Raw genomic sequence first — 20,826 nt, 5'->3', positions numbered from 1 at the left:
TGAAATATGCTCAGTCCTTCACCAGAATGGATTTGTTCCTACCAATGACTGGGGATTAAATTTCATTCACAGTGGAGTGTGAGTACACTCGGGTTAGTGAGGCCCAATTGTAGCCCCCGCTTGTGCAAGTTGCAAGTTGAGAATTCCTGTTGACTTTTCCTGGGTGACGGAGTCTCACAGGGTCAAATCCCCTGAGGGCTAACTTACTGATTTGTGTGCTCATCGACCAGGTTGCAAAGCATTGGTTCCTTAATGGATCTGTGCACCAGGTCTTGTGCTAGATGAGTAAAACATGGCCTCTGCCCTTGCTGAAGGACTTCCTGGGGAATCATTTTAATATGCTGGACAGTTTGTCATCGTTTGTGTGCTCCATTCTTGAGCATATGGTTTCCAGCCCTGACCTTGTTAACAAGACTTTCTTACTCAGGATTTCCTCTAATCATCTGCGGTCAGTGATGTAGGCAAGCAGTGGCATTGCCATCTGACATGAGGGAAAGGGGGGTGGTGTTCGACTTGTCCACCAGGTCATGTTCTGCAGAAGTCAGGTCCTGGCCTTCTGTCAGCCTCAGGCCTGTTGTCACCACTGTTGGCTGCTCTAAGGATAGCACAGCACTGCCAACTTCAGTTCTGATTCTTCCCTTGTAAAGTGGGTCAGAGAATATCAAAGAGGTGGCATCAGATCGAAGACAAACTCATACTTGACCTAGAGGTTCACAGTGTGGGTACTCTGCAGCATTGCAGAGATTAAGGGGGTACATGGGAGCTAGTCCACTAGAAAAAAAAAAAAAAACAAGACTCCAAGACTTTTTAACCTGCCCTCTGCCAGGTAAGTGAGTGCAAGCCTGCTGTGGCCTTGTCATCAAGTTTGCAAAAGACCCTGTCTGTCAGCTAGATGGGGCTGGATCCTGGACTCTTCTTGTCTTCTGTGAGGAGTAGGCTGAAGACTAAGTCAGGTAAGTCGGGTAAGTCCATGAAATGCAGCTGGCCATTGGTAAACAAAAACATCAGATTTGACAGCAAAGGGGCCAGGCTCCTTGGGAGGGTTTGATGTACATCGCTCAGGCTCGTGGGTCAATCTGCCATGGAAGCTGATTGAGGGAAGGTGGGGGTTGGGATACAGAGGCCAGGGTCCTGAGGAGCAGCTCAGCAGGTGCACCCACCTGGAGAGAGAACAGATCCTTGCTGCTGAGGGGCTGGGTGGAAACGCTGACAGAGTGGAAGGAACCTCTGAAACATTCCAACATGGTCTGAGTTTGGTGGGAGTTTGGTGGGAGGAGCATTAGAGCCCCAAACAGTATGATGTCATCACCCATCCTGGATGAGCCAAGGACAATGAAGGGAGGGGAATTAGTCACCTCTTAGATTGTCCCTTTGGGGGAAGAGGATGGAGTCTCCCGTGTCTCCAGGTTTGGGGGATGTGTCCTAGATCTATGTAACAGTACTATCTGTGATGATGAAATGTCTGTTGTCCAGCATCATAGCCACTGGCCACATGTGGCTCTAAACACTTAAACCTGGAGGCTGGGGATGTAGCTTATTGACTGGATGCTAGTGATTGCCTAGCATGTACAAAGTCCTTGGTTCTGTCTTCAGGGCCCTATAGACTTGGCCACCATGGTGCACATCTGTTAATCTCTGCACTTGGGAGGTGGAGGCAGGAGGATCAGAAGCTCAAGGTCATCCTTGTCTACACAGAAAGTTTGGGCTACTTGAGACCCTTGTCAAAAACAAACAAAAAAAGAAACAACCAAACATCCATACCTGTACAATTGATTCCTGAGTTTTAACTTGAATTTTATATAACAGCTACATGAGGCAATAGTGCACCCTAGTAATAATGATGCTTCTATAGACAAAATAGAGGCCTTGCCTTTCCCCACCCCTTTCTCCACTCTTCCTTACCCATGGCCCAAATCTAGAAATAGGTGGGTTTTTGCTGGTGTTAATCAAGGATGGAGTTACAGCTCTGGGGGTGAAGCTTTGGGGCCTTGGTGGGCGTGAGCACAGGCAAGCACTCACTAGGAGGTTGCCATTATGGATCTAATAAGCCCATGTGTGGTTACTGGAGGAGCATCTGCGCTATGGATAGAGAAGGAGAGGACTTTCCCTGTTGAGCTCGGCTTCTGTGAGGATCTGTGTTACTCAGTTTTTCTGTTGCTGTGAAAATACCTGAGAGCAACGAAGGTGGTCCTATCCTAAGGGTGTACGTGGCTGGGTTTCAGTCCAGGCTTAGCTGGCTCCATCTTTTCTTTATATATATAAATTTTATTTAAGTTTTAAATATTTATTTATTATATACACAGTGTTCTACCCACATGTATGCCTACAGACCAGAAGAGAACACCAGATCTCATTACAGGCGGTTGTGAGCCACCATGTGGTTGCTGGGAATTGAACTCAGTACTTTTGGAAGAGCAGGCAGTGCTCTTAACCTCTGAGCCATTTCTTCAGCCCTGACTTCATCTCTTTAGACCCAAAGTGAGACAGACTATTATCCTTATTCCTAAAATGATCCCCGCGCGGGCTGGCGGAGCCCACCATGAGAAAAGCGGCTACAGCTTCCCACCAGCGGGAGGGCACGCGCCTCGGGGCGGTGGCGGCGGGTAACAGACACATAGACACAAAAATAGGCATAAGTATTTATTAAGGAAGAGGGAGAGAGAGAGAGAGAGAGAGAGAGAGAGGAAGAGAGGAGAGGGGGAGAGAGGCAAAGCCCCGTGTGTACACCGGGAGAGAAAACAGGGAGAGCGCGATGGCGGGCGAGGTCAGAGGTTAAAAGGAGTGGGCGTGGCTAGGGCAGGGACCAAAAGAATAACAATTATGGTGGTAGGAGTGTCTGGCAAAGGAAGCTGCTCACCTTAAGGCATACAGGAAGCACAAAGACAGGAAGGGGTCTGGGACAAAGTATTTCATTCCTGGGCACCCCCTCCCACTCAAGAAAGGGCCTACTTCCTCCAACATTCCAAACCCTCCCAATCCTGCCATCACTGCCATTGTAGGAGCCCTTGAGGGAGGGGCACATTGTATCTAAATGGTAGCAGCTGTAAAGAGCCAGTTCCTCACGTTCAGCAGATCCGCCTTGTGTTTAAAGGTCTGAACTGATGGTATTGACCCTGCCTTGGTTTCCATAAGGAAGAAAGAACTTTGGAACAGGTGATACTTCACAACCAGAGCCCTCCATCTACACTCAGGCCTCTGCAGCCCCTCACACCCCTCTAAGTTGTAGCTGGATCTGTAGTTTATAGCCTGCAGCTCCTCATTTTCACCTTGTCCCTATGGCTGCATGGAGATATCAGATGTGCTGCATAGACATGCATTATTCACTGAATAGACCCTAAAAAGGACTCACTACGTGCTGGGCTCTTGAGGGCACAGGGATGCTAAAAACACAGCCCCTGCTCTTAGAAATTCACTGCCCGATGGGGAGGACACAAGGGTGCTAAATTCCAGATTGAAATCAGCAGGAGGCATTTGGTTGAGATGTGGAGCCTGATATCTAGGGATAGAAAGAGCTCTTGGAGTCTAGAGATCCCTGTGCAGGTGTGCTCAGGGATGCCCAGTGCAGTGATCTATAGCGCCCTTAGGGGTCTTCCTGACTCACCTGTCTGCCGTGCCTCAGGGTGAATACAACACAGAGCTCCATCAGGGCTGGCCCAGTCAGCTTTTCCACCCACACAGAAAGGATCCACAGACCTTTGTTAGGCTCTAGAGTCCAGCACCTTCATGACCCTTACATGGTGGTGGCCACATGTGGGTCACTGTCCTGCCTGGATAAAGAAAGCATGACCGTGCACGCAGAATGCAGTCACACTGTCTTGTGTTGGCCACAGCACACGGAGATGGGCTTGGGCTCAGGGCAGGTGCTTGCACGTGAAAGGGGCAGACAGATGTGACTCAGCCAAAATTCAGCCTTCATTTCTGTCATTCCCCTAGGAGACCCTGGGTTCTAGATGGCATCCCTGTCCTCCATCCCCACCTACAGCTGTGTTTTCTTTTTCTGTGCTGGCACAGCTTACCTAGAAAATGCCGCTGTGAGCATGGCACTGTCCTGTCATAGATCATTGTACTTGATTTTGAAAACCTTGGTCTTCCCTAAGTGTCCCCAGTTCTCCTGTGGCCTGCTGAAGAGATGGAACTCAGTTCCCCTGGCAGCGGACAGCTCCCCTTTGCTGTCGAACTTGCTGCTTTTGTTGTTTACCAATGACCAGCTGCTCGTCGTGGATTCTGCTCGTCGTGGACCTTAGGTTATCTGACTCAGCCTTCAGTCTGCTCCTCACAGAAGACAAGAATGGGTCCAGGATCCAGCCCCACCCAACTGATGCAGCCTTTTGCAAACTTGGCCTCAGGGCCACCGCAGGCTTGTACCCACTTACCTAGTAGAGGATGGGATAGAAAGCCTTGTCTTGTTTCCTTTCTAATGGACTGGCTGCCATGTGAAGTGGGCTTTCTTTTGGGTCACCAACCAGCTCCCCAATCATGGCACAGAGACTTATTAGTTTTGAGTGCTTGGCCTTATTTTATGCTCATCCCACTAGCTCTTGTGACTTGTTTCTCTTCATCTACAGTTTGCCTTGGGGCTTTTACCCTTCTTTCATTCTGTATGTCCTTCTCCATGGATGACTGACTGATAGCTGGCTGACTGGCTGGCCCCAGGCACCTGTGTACCCCTTAATCTCTGCAATGCTGCAGAGTACCCCACATTGTGAACCTCTAGGTCAAGTATGAGCTTGTCTTCAATCTGATGCCACGTCTTTGATATTCTCTGACCCACTTTACAAAGGAAGAATCAGAACTGAAGTTGGCAGTGCTGTGCTATCCTTAGAGCAGACAACAGTGGTGACAACAGGCCTGAGGCTGACAGAAGGCCAGGCCTGACTTCTGCAGAACATGACCTGGTGGACAAGTCGAACACCAACCCCCTTTCCCTCATGTCAGATGGCAATGCCACTGCTTGCCTACATCACTGACCGCAGGGATGGGAAGGGGGCTGATTGTGGAGATGTGGGCTCTCCAGAATGAGTCAAGCGGGGCTAAGGAAACTGAAAGGTAGGCATGACTTCTGGGTCTAGCGTCCCGAACGAGAGGATGTTTTCAGTGTCTCACAGCCCTGTGGAAGAATTCTGCCAGCGCACTGGACACTTGTGGCTATGAAGCAGGGAGGACCCTCATGGTATCTGAGCTGCCCAAAGCCCATGGTGCAGTTTTTCTACCTATCAGCCATTCCTAGAACCTGTTAGAAAAAGCTCTACCTGATTCTGGGAAGCCTGATTTCTCTGTGTGGCAGCTACCAAGGGGTCACAGAGAAACTCGATCAGTTATTCTTTAGTGACTATAACCTTGACATCCCCTCCCTCTCAGGCCTGTTCCCTATCAATCTTGTATGGACTCTAAGGCCCTTTCTTAGCTGGCCTTTACTACTTTTATAAAGATGTGGGTGCTGGGAAAATTTACCTTGAGTTTTATTTTAAAAATCTTTTCCCATCTATAAAACAGGATAATAAAATATTATAAGATATTATAATTATCCCATTTTATAGATGTAAACTGTTATTGGAAGTTCCCATGAGCTAATACATGGGAAACAGTGGTTTAAAAAGCCAAGGGTATGGAGAGGCAAGCGGTATTATTAAAGAGCAGTGGGAAACTGGAATTTAGTGCTATTTTTTGCACCTGCTGCTGCTTCTCTGGATGCTTGCTCTCTCTATCTGTCTCTGTCTCTCTCTCTCTCTTTCATTTGAGATAGAGCCACACTATATATGGCATGGAACTCAATATGTAGACAAAGCTGGCCTCGAACTCCAGAGATCCACTTGTCTCTGTCTCTAGTTCTGGAAGTAAAGACTTGTACTTGGGGGGGGGGGGTTAGAAGCAGCACTTCTAGGGGACACCTTTGACTTGATCACAATAGACTCAGCTCTGGTGATTCTGAGACTTTCCAGCACTGGGTCTCCTGCGTCTCTTCCTTCTTGCTCCCCTGTTCTCTGGGACTGATCCCCTGTTCCCAGAGACTCAGCCTGCTTGGGTCAGGTCCGGGGGCTGGCCAGTCTGCTTCTGCTTAAGGATGAGGGAGACCAAGATGGCATTTCTCCGGAAAGGGAGATGGCTGGGGGTGGGGGGTGCTGGACCATTAGGGTAACCCCTCCTGCAGGCAATGCATGCCCCAGAATCTGGACCCTTTCCTTTCCTGAGCAGGCGCTGCGCTTGTTGCCTCCCTTTTCCCAGCCAGCCAGGTTGTTGGCGAGTTAGACCTTCCAGCCTCACGGGGCTGCTGTGCGGCTGCGCGACGCTGGCGACTGCGGCGCTGCAGCAGAGACAAGGGCTCCAGAGGCGGCTCCACGTGAGTCCCTGGCTAGGGCCCCAGACTGGAAGGGAGGTTACCGTATTTATTGAGGCCAGCGCGGGACCCTTGGGGGCGGGTCACGGCGGACTACCGTATTTGCCCGGAGCCATGCAGCTCTTTCTGGGAGTGGTAGTGTCAAGACTTAATTACTTGTTTACTCGGGATCGCGCGGTCCCGTGGGTGGCGCTGCGGGCACGGGGGGGGGGGGGGGGGGGGGGGGGGGGGGGGGGGGGGGATGGATTGCATGCATTCCTTTAGGAATTGGGGCTGGCAGCCCGGCATGGTGGGCTGCGGCAACTGGGTAGCAGCCTGTGCATGTTCCTGGGGATGGGGTTGCTATACATCACATTTCTCCAGGGTCTCTCGGACCCCTGGAATTGGCAAGACTGTGAGAGGGAGTCATGCCGGGTGGGGTGAGCTCTAGTGATTAATGCAGCGGTTTGACTGCAGGAGGCTTTTCAGCCTTATGGGGGCGGGGAAGAAGGGGCGCAGCGCTGCGGGAGACTTAACTGTATTTTCCTTGGGCTGCTCAGACAGAGGGAAAAGCTGCTGAAGACTGCAGAAGTGGAGCAGCTTGGGCTGTGAGTGCGGCACCTGATGGAGGAACTTGGGGGAGGGAGGCAGAACCATGGCCCTGGACCTTCTGGGCCTGGTCAGAGGTCTGGTAGGGAAGTAGGGAGATTGCTCAGTGACCAGGCTCAGCTTGGCCAAGGGGACTTTGCACATGCCAGCACAGCTGTCTGGGAGAAGCATGGCAATGGGTCCCAGTCCCTTGCTCCAGGGTACCAGCTCCACCCTGGCCTGAAGGTGGGGGGAAGAGAGGTTGTCTCTGAGACCACCCTGCAGGTAAATTGACTGAGGCTGGAAGTGTGGAGAAGACCTGCAGGGGGATTTGAGGGGAACCCTGCACAAGCTTCTCTGATGCAGGGGTGAGTGAAGTGGGTCCCAATGCCCTACAAGGCATGGGAGTGGTGGCAAGACACTGTGCCCTATAGGAGCAGAGACCCTTTGAGAATGGATGGATTTGTGGAGGCTGAGGTAGGTAGGTGTGCATAAATGCATGCATGCGTGCGTGCATTCGTGTGTGAAGGGGTATTTAGTTGCTGAGCAGCTAATATATGGAATTGTTTTCAAGAGTGAGTCAGGAGGCCTAGTCCTGGATCACCTTGCCTTGTGACCTTGGACAAGTATGCTGGTTTCCTACAGCTTCACTTGTTCCATTTACAAACCTGGGCTCGGGAACACTGCTTTGCCCCTTATTCAAGGGTGTTGTGAGGACAGTGAGAAACTGCTTCAGAAGGACATAACGAGTGACCTGGGATGACAGTCTTTAAAACACGCCTGCAGGGAGCACAGTGCTGGGGATGTTTGCTGAGCACCGACTGTGGTGCTCAGCCTATGGACCAGACCTGGCTGGTTGGGAGCTCTTGCTTTGGCTCAGTGACCTGTAACGTTTCAAATGTATGATTCGTCTTGTTAGACAGAGGGACTACCTTTAATGTTTAACCCAGGGAGGTCACTTTCAAGTTTATGGGGGTTAATTTTGCTTCCTTCTTTAAGCCATTGGTGACCTTCCTTCCTGCAGGGTTCAGGTCACCTCCTACCCTTGGGTATCTGAACGGCGAAGCTGCTCCTGAGAATTCCCCAACAATATTTAGCCCATGCTTTCTGTGTTGCAGGCATGGGAATTGATGTGTTTTTGTAACGGAAGGTAGCTTCTGTTCTTGAGGCGCTGGGTTCGGAGTCAGAGGTAGCATGACTACCCTATTCCAAGGTGATGATGAAGGGCACAGGGCTAGGCAGCAGACTGCAAAGGGGATGCCAGAGAGGGCAGGGGGGGTCTAGGAGGTAATGGCTGGTGAGAAGAGCCGAGGACGACAGGCTATGATGAAACGAAGCTGGGGTTTGTTGGAAGTGAGTGATTCAAAAGGTTGGAGAATGACTGAGCCTGGGTCTTCCTTGATCCCTCTCTGCTTCTGCTTCTACAGGGACTGGTGATTGTATCTGGAAGCGCCCATGACAGAGCTGGTGTCCTCCAGGGGAGGGTCTCCTACGGGGGACGGGGAGGAGAGTCTAGGAGACGATCAAGGTCTGGTTATTCACCACCCGGCGGAGGAACAGTCCCACCGCTGCCCACTGTGCGGCCAGACCTTCTCCCAGCAGCCCAGCCTGGTGCGGCACCAGAAGGCACACGTGGGGGCGGGTCGCACCGCTGCCTTCGTGTGTCCTGAGTGCGGCAAGGCCTTCAGCGTCAAACACAACCTGGAGGTGCACCAGCGCACACACACCGGCGAGAGGCCCTTCCCTTGCCCCGAGTGCGGCCGCTGCTTCAGCCTCAAGCAGAACCTGCTCACGCACCAGCGCATCCACAGCGGCGAAAAGCCGCACCAGTGTGCCCAGTGTGGTCGCTGCTTCCGTGAGCCGCGCTTCCTGCTCAACCACCAGCGCACCCACGCGCGTATGCCGACGCCGCACCCGCGCCGTCCAGGTGTCTTCGGGGAGCGGCGGCCCTACTTCTGCCCTCGCTGCGGCAAGAGCTTCGCGCGTGAGGGCTCGCTCAAGGCCCACCAGCGCAGCCATGGCCATGGGCCTGAGAGCCAGGCGGCCCATTTAGGCCGTGTGCTATGACCTATGGAAGGCCTGCCACCATCAACTGCCTCCAATTCAGGAGTCACAACCAAGGGTGCTGAGTTGCCCCCTCTCTGGATGGGCTTATGGGAGAGCCTGCTTGGGGTGTTGAAAGGGCTTGAGCCATCCCCTTTCCTTCCTCTCCCTGGACCCTTTGGCTGGCTGCATGAATCTGCTTTGGGCACCTGGTTTGCCTCCTCAGGCTCCTAGAGCAGGTGAGCCCCATAGGGTTGACCCGAGTCCCAGGGTTGTGGGAGTGGTGGGCCTGGGAAGTGGGTGCGCGGTGTTGGCTCTCCAGGTCAGGAGCGGCCCATTGGGCCTGTGTTGGTCTCCATGACTTGACTTCTTGCTTACCTCATTTTCATTCCCAGCACGTCAGACTTGAAAACAACCACTTGAAAAGGGCCACTTTCCACAGTCCCCCGGCCAAAGCTTGGTCCCCAAAGCCTCAGCCTCCTGTAACCACTGCCTGGTGGCCTTGAGAAGCCATTTCACTCCATGTCTCAATTGCTTACCTGTAAGTTGGGGATGAAGATGGGAGGCTTTTTTTCCCCTGGGGGTTGCGAGGTTCGGCTGCTAGCAGAGGGTGACGTCGCTTGTCCAGAGAGTTTTACCAATTAGCTCTGAGCTGTGCTCTGCTCCTCTCTTGGAAGGACCTCAGGTCCAGGCACTTGGAAGCCCACTCTGGTGCCTGTGATAGGGTGTTAGTCAGTATGTCTGCACAGACATGCGGGCTCCAGTAGGGATACCCCTGGGTCGGGAAAATGACTGGATTCACCTAAGGGGGTTTGAAGGCCTTGCACTGGGTCCTAGAGACAGAATTGCTGTGTGCAGAATGGCAAGGGTTAGGGTTTGTTCCACAAAGGGCTTTGTGTTCGGAGGAAGAGACACCAGACATTTGTAGTAAGTGCAGTGAACTCAGACCTGTGATTTAGGATGAGAACAGAAGCCCTGGAAGGCAGCTGGAGAGGCAGAGAGCCTTGAGGTTCATCCAGGGAAGGACGATGGAGGCCTCAGCTAGGATGGTTGATCAAGGTCCCTGGTAAGAATGACAACTGGGGGCTTCCAGGACCCCTGTCTCCAGGTTGTTATTCTGAGGCTCTGACCTTTTCTGCCATCTGACAGACAAGGAAACCAAGATAATCTTGTTCCAAATCACAGTTAATAATTAGTGCTACGGTAGGTCAAGTCTGGGCTTCGTTGGGGATTTTGGACCTGAAAATCTTTCAGCTTTGTTGCTGAGTTATTCAAAATGCAGTGGAGAGAACTTGGGCATGTGAGCAGGTGCATTGCCAGCTTTGACAGGTGCTGGGGGCATGAAGTTAGGATGTGGGGGGGGGGCTCTGATAGGGCCCCTGGCCCCCGAGCCCGGGCGCGGTGCTGGAGGCCTGTCCACTCCCTTTGCTCTCTGTCCTATCTCATTGCTGTGTGACTCCTCTGGAGCCCTGGCCTCAGCTTGAGGTCCTTGGTGGTTATTGCAATGTGGACTAGGATTTGGTGACAGAAAATAAATACTGTCCTGGGATGTCAGGAGCTCGCCAGTCACTCGAGTATCAGGGCTCAGCTATCTCATGTGAGAAATGGCTAAGAATCTTGGCAGTATCTTGATGGGTGGTGGCAGGAGGATTGTCTTGAAGTTCCAGATAGATTCAGAGAGGGCCATGTGAATGTGCCCCCATAGTCCAGATGGGTGCACAGGTAGGGCCATGTTACTACAATGTACTGACCATGATCTCTTTGTTTCTATGAACAGACACAATGGTCAGGACCTCATGGCCCAGGACATGCAGGGCATATCTGTGCATGGAGACCAAAAATGAAGTCCCATGGGGTCCTGGCATCCTGGCATGAGAATGTGTCTCCTCAGAAGACTTACCTCTGGAGGTGCCCTGTGTTGGTAAAGCTGGCAAGTAGAGGCTGGGTCCAGGCCTAGGTGGAAAACTTACAGCTGGGCAAGCCTCCTTTTGGCTTCCTGACCCTAGACCTCAACTCAGGTGCGGAGACAGCGCCTGTGTGGAGAGCTGGCTTTCTCTCTTCCAGCCCGGCCCACCACTTGGTTGAAGGGCAGAGATAAGAAGCGACCGGTCTGAGTTATCACAGCAAGTTGATGGCAGACCTGGCTTGAGAGACAAAACTTCCCTCAAGATGTGAGCCGCACCCAAAGGCTCCTGTGCCCTTTCTGAACTAGAATGGTTAAGACTTCGGGGACATGTGACCCTTTAAATTCTGATGGAGGCTGTGGCCCTTCTAGGAGAAGGTACTCATGTAGCTCTCACAATATAGTCTCAGGAGCCTCGTGACTCCAGACTGAAGACCTCAGCCCTGGGCGGTTCATCTGCCATCCTTTTCTTACTCCATACAGGTGTGTCTCTCCTCCTGGTCTCTTCTTGTTTGGGAATAAAGACTTCTGAGGCTGAGCCCCTTTTAGTCTGTCCATCCCGTCCCCCCAATCTAGCAATACATCTGGTTTCTAGAACCCGATCTCCCTCCCGCAGCATTGCCCAAGGCTCCTGGGCTTGGCTGCCTTCTCCCTTTCTGTGACTGACAGACTGTAGGATTTTACAATGGAGCCTTGTAAGGCTAAAAGGCCCAGCTTGGCCTTGGCTCTGATTTCACTGTGGAGTCTCAAGGGGAGGCTGGACTGCTGAAGGGCTGGTGAATCATTTGCTCTGTGTCTGCCCCAGGGAGTAGGGATCCTGTTTCCTTTAGCCACATGCAACCGATCAGGCCTCTTGGCTGGCCAGGTGTCTGCTCCAGGCAGGCATCACCTGGGAATGCGAGGGGAGAAAGCACCAGAAGCCCTGGGTCTAGGCAGAGGGAGAAACCTGTGGAGGAGTTATGTGTGTCCCATACATAAGCAGGGGTACAGGTAGGGGGTGTGGGTCTTGGGTCACTGTTGGTCAAGGACTCCTGTTTTCGCATGTGTGAGCAAGTCAACTGGGTGGGGGCACAGTTGTTTCTCTTCCCCAGAATGAACCATTCATTAGGAAAGGAGGGGCTCCCTTTCCTGTACTAGGACTTGCTAGAAACCTGTGGATTCCTAACCTGGGGTCTTACTGCCTGCATCTCCCATGCACATTCTTAATGAACCCCAATGCCTTATTCTGGGGTCACTGAGTGCAGGGGAGGCAGTCTCCACGCGCCTCTTTTCCTTGGCTAATCTAGAGGAGACCTCACCATGCCCCTCAGCTAATTGCCCAGCTTGTCTCTTCCCTGCTGAAACTCTGCCATGCCTTCCCCTGTTCTGCTCTGGAACCTTCATCTCCCCCCCACCCGCCAGACTCCCCTCCCTTATTCGCCAGGGCTGAGCCTCCCAGCCCACCCGGCCTTTGCTCCCTCTGTACCACACTCGCGTTAACACGCGGCGTCTCCCTTGTGTACTGTGATGTGTAGTCTTGTGCTCACTGCTTCTGTGTTGTATGTATGCGTGCTGTTTGTACACATGTGCACCTCGAACCCCCAACTAAACTGTGAGCTCCCTGAGGGCAAGGGGCTGTCGTTTCTTCTTCAGATCCAGGTGGGTCTAGCACAGGGCTGGGCTCCTAACTCTCAGGCAAACGCTTGTCAATGGGCTGATGAAATGAATGTTGGAGGCTGGGGTGGTAGCGGGAGGGGAGAAAGGGTGGAGCACACATGTAGCTAGCAGTTAGGGTTGAGTGGTGGGCTGGCTCCTTGTGTCAATAACAGATGCTCGAGAGCCTCAGGGTAGAAGCAGAAGGGACACCCCGCCCCTCAACATGCACCATACATACGCAGGAGTGCACGTGAATGGATGTTCACATTGGATGTTCCTGAGGTTCCTGACATCTGTCAGAGCTGACTCAAATAAAAGTTCTCTACCACAGTTGGTATGTGGAGCAGTCTTTAGGGTACATAGCTGGGAAGAGGGTTGTGGCTTCTCTTTCAGCCTGTATCTTAGCCTCCATCACTTGTGGGAGAGTTCCTTCAAGGTGACATGAACTTGTGTTCAAAGTGGAATAGTAGCCAAAGACTACAGGGAACAGATCACCAACTACCGCACTTAGTAACCTCCCTGTCCAGTCAGTGGCCACTATTGGGGTCTGGGTAACAGACCCCAGCATCTCCCAATCACTCTCGGTCCACAGTGGAATAACTCCTTCCCAGAGGCTTTGACTCCCACTGGCTCCCAAGCGCTGGGCCATCAAGAAGATTCAAATCAGGAGATTGGACTCTAGGGCTGGCCATCGGGCCAGTCACGGCTCCTCTAATTGTCGTCCTAACAGAGCCTGCACTCTGACTTAAACTGCGGCGAGAACTGATAAGTCAGATAGAACAGATGCAAATTCAGAGCACATCCATACCCCTATCCTTGTCCTAGGTGGAGCCTGTCACAGATCATGTCCTTTCTAGTGCAAGTGCTGGATGGCACCTTGATGTCAGGCGGACCTCCGTCAGTCTCATTAGTGTCCAGGCCCAACTGCGGAGTACTCTAGATTCTGTCATTAACTAAGAAGGATCATGAGTGGGAAGTCACTCGGGAGAGTGCCTGTGAAGCCTTACTCTAGGGTGAGAGTTGGGGGGGGGGGTGTGGTCAGGGTTGCGTTCCACTCATGTTGCCTAAACTGAAGGTGACAGCAGGCTCCACCCTTTTCTTACCTATCCCCGTACCCCCCATGGCAGAAGCAGCAGTTGTGGCCCAGCCTCTGTTGGCCCAGGGTAGTTCCTCACTATGAGCTTCAGACAGGATTGTAGCCTGGCCCAGCCTGAGCTATGGCCTGAGGAGGACCTTATGAATGGCTGGGTCACAACCCTTCAGAGTCCTATCTGTCACAGTGTGAGAACAGGGGAAGAAACCAGAGCTGAGTGGATGGTGGATAAATCCCAGAGGGTGAGTGTGTGTGTGTGTGTGTGTTCCTGTGTGTTTGTATCCATATGTGTGTGCTCTCTGGGCATCACTGTCTCCTGGGAACGTGTTACGTGAAGCCTTGGATCCAACCCGACTCTGCTTGGAAGCTTCATTTTAAAAAGATGCCACCCACACTGGGGAAATGTGTCCTTCCATGTCCACCCTCTGAGGAGGATCTTCTGGCTTAGGCATTTCATTGGTCCTCTTCCCTTTGGGTGGGGCAGAGGAGATAGAGATAGGGTTTTCCTCCTGGACAAGCTTGTGGGATGTAGAGGCAAGAGAGGGAGGATTCAGTACCTTCACAGGGTCCATCTGCCAGGACTCTTACCACTGCCTGATCCTGGGCACTGGCCATATCAGCAGGGCCACCCTCACCTGGCTTGCTCAGCTCAGCTTTATGGGAATGAGCTGGGATACAGGACACAACAGAGAGAGAAAGGCTAAGAAAATGAAAAGTCCTGGACCAAAAAGTCTCTATCTTTTCTGGAACAGACTCCCCTTGTCTGTACATCCGGCCTCAGTTGCTGTCTTCAGACACACCAGAACCCCACTGTCCTCACCCCAAGTGAAAGAATGTCTCTCTGTGTGTGCTCTTGGTGCCCCTTATTCCTTTATAGCTTTGGTGAGTGTTGGCCATCATTGTGATAGTTAATATTGTCATCTTGGCGGGACCTAGGCTCGCCCATCAGAAGTCTCTGCACGCACCTGTGAAAGATTATCTAGGTTAGGATAATTGAGATGCGGAGACTCTTTAACTGTGGGTGGCATTATTCTGTGGGCTGGGTCAGAAGAAGAGGGTGAGCTGAACACCAGCATTCATCTCTCTCGGTCTCTCCATTGCAGATGCCATGTGACCAACTAACTGCCTCCTGCCCCACGCCTTCCTGATGGCCCTTCCTTCTGCTGCCATTTCTTCCCTGCCACGATGGAAAGACTCTTGAACTATAAGCCAGAACAAACCCTTCCTCCTAAAGCTGCCTCATGTCATGTGTTTGTCCATAGCAGTGGGGATGAACACAGACACCAGGGCTTATGGCTGTCCAGCCTGGGCGTCGACTCACCCCGCCCCAGGTCGTAATTGGAAGCTGACGGGGAGGGCAGGGGGCAAGGAGCTGTGTCGCTGGCTGTTTGTGCTCAAAGTTTCTGGGCAAACGGAACAGAAGGGGGTCTCCTGCTAAGACATAGCAGGGTCCTCCTTACTCTGCCTGGTGCTATTTACAGCCACTCTCTTTCTCTGGGATCTTCCTGAGAATTCTCATCCTGCCAAATGAAAGGCCTGGTTTCAGGCTCTGCTTCCTGGATGCCCCATTGAGTGGGACAAGGTCTTGTAAACCCCAAGCTCTTGTCCACAGAATAAGATCTGTGCGATACTGGTCACCTGTGGGCTTTCAGTGAAGAACTGTCACTGGGCTCATGGGTGGTAGATGACAATTGACAAAGGAATCCAAATGCTGGCCAGGCAGTCCCCCAGTGGAGGCACTTACTTTCCTTTTGACTGGGAACAAGAGCTGAGAGTTGAGTTTAGAGGTAAGGGCTGGGGCCCCATCTGACAGTAAGGCTTTGATCAAGGGCTTTTCCAATTTAACCTCTGTTTCTGATCTCTGACCAGAGCTGTGGGAGTTTCTCCTGGGTGTGCCCTGGACCTAAGGGCACAGATACACATGGGCTGGTGATAGGCTGTGTCAAAGGCCCTTGGGAATGTGAGGAGTCCCTCCTGTCCAACTGTACAGCTGGGTCTTTGGGAGTAGGCAGCAGGGATCCCAAGATGGTGTTGCCCTTCTTCTGGTGTCTGAGATGCTTCAAGTCGGCACTCCCCAGCACAGCAGGCATCTCCACCCTGCAGCAGAGGCGTGGTGAGCTGCAGCATAGTGTCTTTTTTTTTTCTTTTAGGTACAAAACCTTCAGTTGTTCTCTAGTAGAGTCACCTTGGAACAGACTTGGTTTCTAGAACACTGTAGTGAATGCCCACTTCTGCTCTTGGACTCAGCAGCTCTTCACAGCTGCATCTGACCACGTGATCATTATTCCACTCCATAGTAACCATTATGAACCTAAGTACAGCTCAGACAGAGGAGCTCTACATAGGAAGGAGCTGGAATTTTCCTGACGAGGGGCTGTTGGTCCTCCTCTAGCACCTGAATAAATGCTAGGGGACTAGCAGGGTCCCCCATGATTAGCATGTGGATTCAAGAGTACATTTGCAGAAGCCTTGGCAAAGAAGGCTCCTGGGGAGGGTGACATGGAGGTGCCCTGTGTATCCTGACAGTTCAGAGGGGAATTGGCTGATGGGCAGAAGTGACAGGGTCAGTATACCTATAACATTCTTACCCACGTAGTGTGGGCTGTGGCAGGGAAGGCAGGCTACATGCTTTCCAGGACTGTGAAATGCTACATCATGTTCTGACCACAAAAGAACTGTAGTTGATGCCTTCAGGGTGGGATACGCTGACCACGGTTTCTGCTTGGCTCCTGCCATGTGCTTCCCCTGAGAGCTGCAGCTCCGTGGCTCCTGCTTGCATTTCTCCTTTATATCAAGGCTCTTGGCTTTGGCCGGATCCAGGATGTTACCCCTAATAAGGCATCTTGAGAAAACAGCAGGCAGCTGTCCCCCTCCCTACTTCCTTGAAGAGGTCACGAGAGGATCTCTGACCTCTAAAATAGGCCATAGCACCTTTATTTCTCCTGTGTGAGGTGAATGGAAAGCCAGGGAAACTCTGGGAGGAACTGGATCCAGCTGGTCTTGCTGACTTTCTGTTGCTGTTAGGTACAAACAACCCTTGGTTCTCCAGTCAGTTTCTAGCACAGCACACTGAATAGACAGCTCAGCAGGGCTCCCTGCTTCAGTGAGCTTATTTCTGTCAGCTCCTGCTCCACACGAAGCTGATGTGAAGTAAGTCTGTGTGCCTCTATCTCCTCAGCTTGCCTTTTGTTGTAGGGTTTCCTCCCCGGGCTGTGGTGGGCTCCACTGTTCCCTAAATGTCCCAGGCAGATGCTAGTGTTGGTGCCCTCATTAGGGACAGTGTCTCTGTTCTTCTCCCTCCATCTGTGTTGCCATGAGCCCTGGGCCTGTGGCTGTGTCAGGTGACATAGTCCCAAAGTGCAAACCCTGGGCAGTTTCTAACCGTCAGGATCTCTCGTGTATCGCAGACGAAAGCTTCTGTATATTACAGAATTTGAAAATGTATGGAATAATTCAGGTCAAAGAAAAGAATCGCAATGGAAATTATAAATATCCATGAGCATGTAACTCTGAGAGCATCACATTTAAAAACTGGGGCATAACTAAAGCAGTCATTAGACGAAACATTAGCTGTAAATACATTCATTAGAAAAAAGAAAATGTGGGAATCTACAAGCGAAAAGCTCAGCTTTAGGCCAGGCATGCATCCCTGTTTTGCAGAACTCCCAGAAGCTGAGGATGGCAAGCTCCAAGCCAGCCTGGGCCAGGAGCTGGACCTTGCCTCAACACAGCAATAACAGCAAACAACAAAAGAAATCTAATTTAGTTAGCAAAAGCAGGCAGTGGTTATCACTCAGAGGCAAAATGCTAATGCTTGCCCTGGGTTTGAACCCCAGCACTTGAAAAAAAAAAAGTAAAATGTCAAAATATGAGGAAAGGTGACTGTGGATACAATGATGGTTTTATAAACTTATCACAGAATTCTGTGAACATCTCAAACAATTTTACATTTGTATGAAATTGATATTTTCTAGAAAATTCTAAACATTCCTAGGACAGACCTAGTCTGAATATATGCTGAATCATAGTTACCCAGAGTAGCTGAATTTAATAGAAAAATAAGATCTCTGTTCCACAGCCCCATTAAGATGGCCTTCCTGTACGGTCCCAGGGCCTGGCAAACACTTCCAAAGTCAGGCAATGAGACTCTTCAAACTTGAACCAAAAGGATAGAAAGTACCAGGTGGAAAACTAGGCCAATCTCACTTAGGACTGTAATTACAAGTTCTCCAATAAAAATTATCAAATTTAATCCAGAAATGTATTTACAGGTATGCTGTGCCCAAGGTGCCCTCTCACTCACATGGTTCAGCCTCAGAAGATGTCGGGAGGCCTGGGGGAAACATCAGTTAGCAAAGTGCTTCACTTGAAAAGTCTGGGGCCAGACCTCCACTCCCACAGCAGCGTCCAGCGCACCGTAGGAGCCACAGGGGTACACGCTGTCTGCTGTCTGACTCCACATCCGTGGCCATTTTTATTCAGGTTCGATAGTATGAGAAAAATCATAGCTACTAATTGTCAAACATATTGAAAATTTTTGAGACACAATTTTAACAATTTGTTAAATTGATTGTCCTGTAAACATGCAATTAAAGAGATTAATTTTATTCTGTTTTCTTTCAATATTTTGGAGTGGAAACAGTCTTTAGCTTCCATAATTTTATAGAACCCCCAAATCCATAGGCTGTCTCCATTGTGGTTTGTTTTGGAAAAAAAGACATCTTCAGGAGCGATGCCGTTTCTATCCTTGCATCCATGTGATGGAATTTATTTAACTTTTGTTTTTCAGTGCTGTGGATTGACCTAGTGCCTCATACACGCTAGGCAAATGCTTTTTCCACCACGGAGCTACACTCCCAGCCTTTCGTTTCCTATTCAAAGTGCAAGCTGTCTGTGATTCAATGAGTGGGCTATGAAGGATACAGAAATCTCATTGGTCGGTATTTGAAGCTGGTATTTGAAGAGCATAGTGCCCTCTAGTGCACATTTTGAGACTAGACCTTGGAGAAAAAAGCTTAGTCCTAAGGGACCAACTTACATTGGTTTGAAGGAGTCACTAAGTCAGAGCCCAGGTGGGTGCTCTGTACATATTTGCTGAATGAGTTACTATGTAGAACCATAAGGTTCTTGGTGTGCCCTCGAGAAGGGAATCACCAAAATACATAGCTCAGTTGGTCGAACTTGCCCAGTGTGTGCAAAACCCTGGGTTCTGTCCCCAGCCCTGTAATCACAGCACTTGAGAGATGGACGGACACACAGACACAGGAACAGAAGCACAAGGTCAGCCTAAATGCATTGTCCCCTAAGAGGAGAAGTGGAAGCTGACGGTTAGTATGGAGACGGAGAGGCTGCAGCTAGGAATTGGTCTGGTTGTAGAAGGATCTAAGAACAAAGAAAGAAATAGAGGCTTTGCCAATTGAATAACAGAAAAGTTAGACTCATAAAGCCTCAAATATCTAGGAACAAAGGCTCAGAGGGAGACCACTTGCCCAGCTTATGTGAGGCACCAGGTTCAAATCTCAGGATCTCAAAACTAACAAAAGCAAACAAACATACAAACATTCCAACTACAAAAAACAAATAACAAAACAAAACAAAAACAACCAAACCCTCAAAGAAACACTCTAGGCTTTTAGGTGTCTTTGAGATGGGGTGATGTGCCAACTTCCCTATCTGTCTGCAGGAGTGTACGAGCCTACAGGAGGATCGGGGGACCAAATAACAAGCAAATTGTAGTGGACTGCTTTCGTGTATAGGTAGTGTTGAAGACAGAGAAGTTATTGGAGAAATTTGGACAACATTTGGATTTTTTATGCTATGGGATTATTAACTTCTCTTAGTTACAATTCTGTTGTTCTGATGTTGTTATGCAGAATACAGGCTGGGTGAAACGGGAGATGCTTTGGAATCGTGTGGGTGTGGATGAGGCTGGGGCAGCTCTGATGATGGTTTGATAGCTTGGGAGGTGAGTGACAGATAACTGGGGGTTCATTAGATTATCTTTGATCCTACCCCATGTTAGAAAAGTCTCCATTATAAATTAGCGTTTATATGACCCTCTTTTCCTTTTGAAAAACTTCCCTCTAAAATTCCTCAAAAACCTGCAGAGGGGAAGCGGTTGAAGTTTTGATTTTAGGCCATTATCTTTGATCTAAAACATCAAGATGAGTAGAAGTGGGGAGGTAGGATAAGGGGGCCCTTTCTTATTTATGAGTGGATGATTACAAAATATTCTTTCTAAATCATTGATCCATACCATTGTCATGTGATTGAAGGGCAAGTACACATTTCTATATTTACTAGAAAATAAGAGAAGTTTTCAAAATGCTACTGAAAAAAGACATATTGAAGGCTCTTTGCCACACATTGGAGAGTTGAGTATGAAGTAGCTTTTTAAAAAACAGTCTTTATTTTTTTAAAGCAATTTGGGCTCACAGCCAAGTTGAGAACAAAGTATGAAGTTTTATTTTATATGCTCCTGCGTGCTCCCCATTGCCTACCAGACTGGCCCACAAATCTTCATGGTCACACTGTTGTCTCCAGAGTTCACTCTTGGTGTTGTTTGTTCTGTGGTCTTTGGCAGCGGTATAATGTGCTCACCAGAGTGAGTGCTCTGAAAAATCTTCCATGCTCCACTTGCTCATCCTCTTCCCCTGTCCCAACACCAGTAGGCACTGATCTTTTCTTTGTTTCCATAGTTTTGTTGTTTCCAGACTTTTGTGTAGCTCCAATCTACACCACAAAGCCTTTTGGATGGTTTCTTTTACTTAACAATGTATGTTCACAGTCCCTTGTATTTTTCATGGTTTGACATGAAGTTTGTAACATGAGGGCCTGGTCGTTGGGGTTTCTGTCCTGCCCAGTTTTCACAGCCAGTAGCCCCCCCCCCCCAAAATCACACAGAGTTCTCCATAAGTTGTAAAACTGATTGGCCCATTAGCTCAGGCTTTGTATTAGCTCTTATAATGTATATTAACCCATGATCCTTATCTATGTTAGCCACATGGCTCAGTAACTTTTTCAGCAGTGCAGGTCACATCCTGCTTCTTCCGTGGTCTGGGCAGGACTGCCGGAGGGAGCTTCCTGCTTCCCAGAATACTCCTGTTCTCATTGCCCCACCTTTACTTCCTGTCTGGTTTTCCCGCCTGGCTATTGGCCAATCAGCATTTATTTAAAATATAATAGACAGAATATAGATGATTGTCCCACACCAGAAGTTTTGGGGGTTTTTGGGATTCAAGGTCTGATCAT

General features: G+C 50.2%; 1 protein-coding gene across 3 annotated transcripts; it reads left to right on the top strand.

Annotated features, from left to right (window-relative positions):
• Window positions 1-6,615: 6,615 nt before the first annotated feature.
• Window positions 6,616-15,614, top strand: LOC126487198 (zinc finger and SCAN domain-containing protein 2). 3 transcript variants are annotated; one of them, XM_050119875.1, is made up of 5 exons: window positions 6,616-7,186; window positions 8,329-9,183; window positions 9,340-9,485; window positions 10,722-11,330; window positions 14,679-15,614. In XM_050119875.1, exon 2 carries the CDS (start codon window positions 8,357-8,359, stop codon window positions 8,966-8,968), a length of 612 nt encoding a protein of 203 aa, XP_049975832.1. In that variant the 5' UTR covers window positions 6,616-7,186; window positions 8,329-8,356; the 3' UTR covers window positions 8,969-9,183; window positions 9,340-9,485; window positions 10,722-11,330; window positions 14,679-15,614. The 3 variants fall into 3 exon arrangements, with proteins under 3 accessions (XP_049975832.1, XP_049975831.1, XP_049975833.1); XM_050119874.1 differs by lacking the exon at window positions 14,679-15,614 and having other exon boundaries at window positions 10,722-12,976; XM_050119876.1 differs by lacking the exon at window positions 14,679-15,614 and having other exon boundaries at window positions 6,616-7,378; window positions 10,722-12,976.
• The last annotated feature ends 5,212 nt before the right edge of the window (window positions 15,615-20,826 follow it).

Source organism: Alexandromys fortis, unplaced genomic scaffold (assembly GCF_014885135.2).
Source record: "Alexandromys fortis isolate MF-2015 unplaced genomic scaffold, M_Fortis_MF-2015_v1.1 scaffold_177, whole genome shotgun sequence".
In the NCBI taxonomy this organism is placed as follows: Eukaryota; Metazoa; Chordata; class Mammalia; order Rodentia; family Cricetidae; genus Alexandromys; species Alexandromys fortis.
Note: the sequence above shows the minus strand (reverse complement) of the source record. Positions and strands in the feature narration are given on the sequence as shown.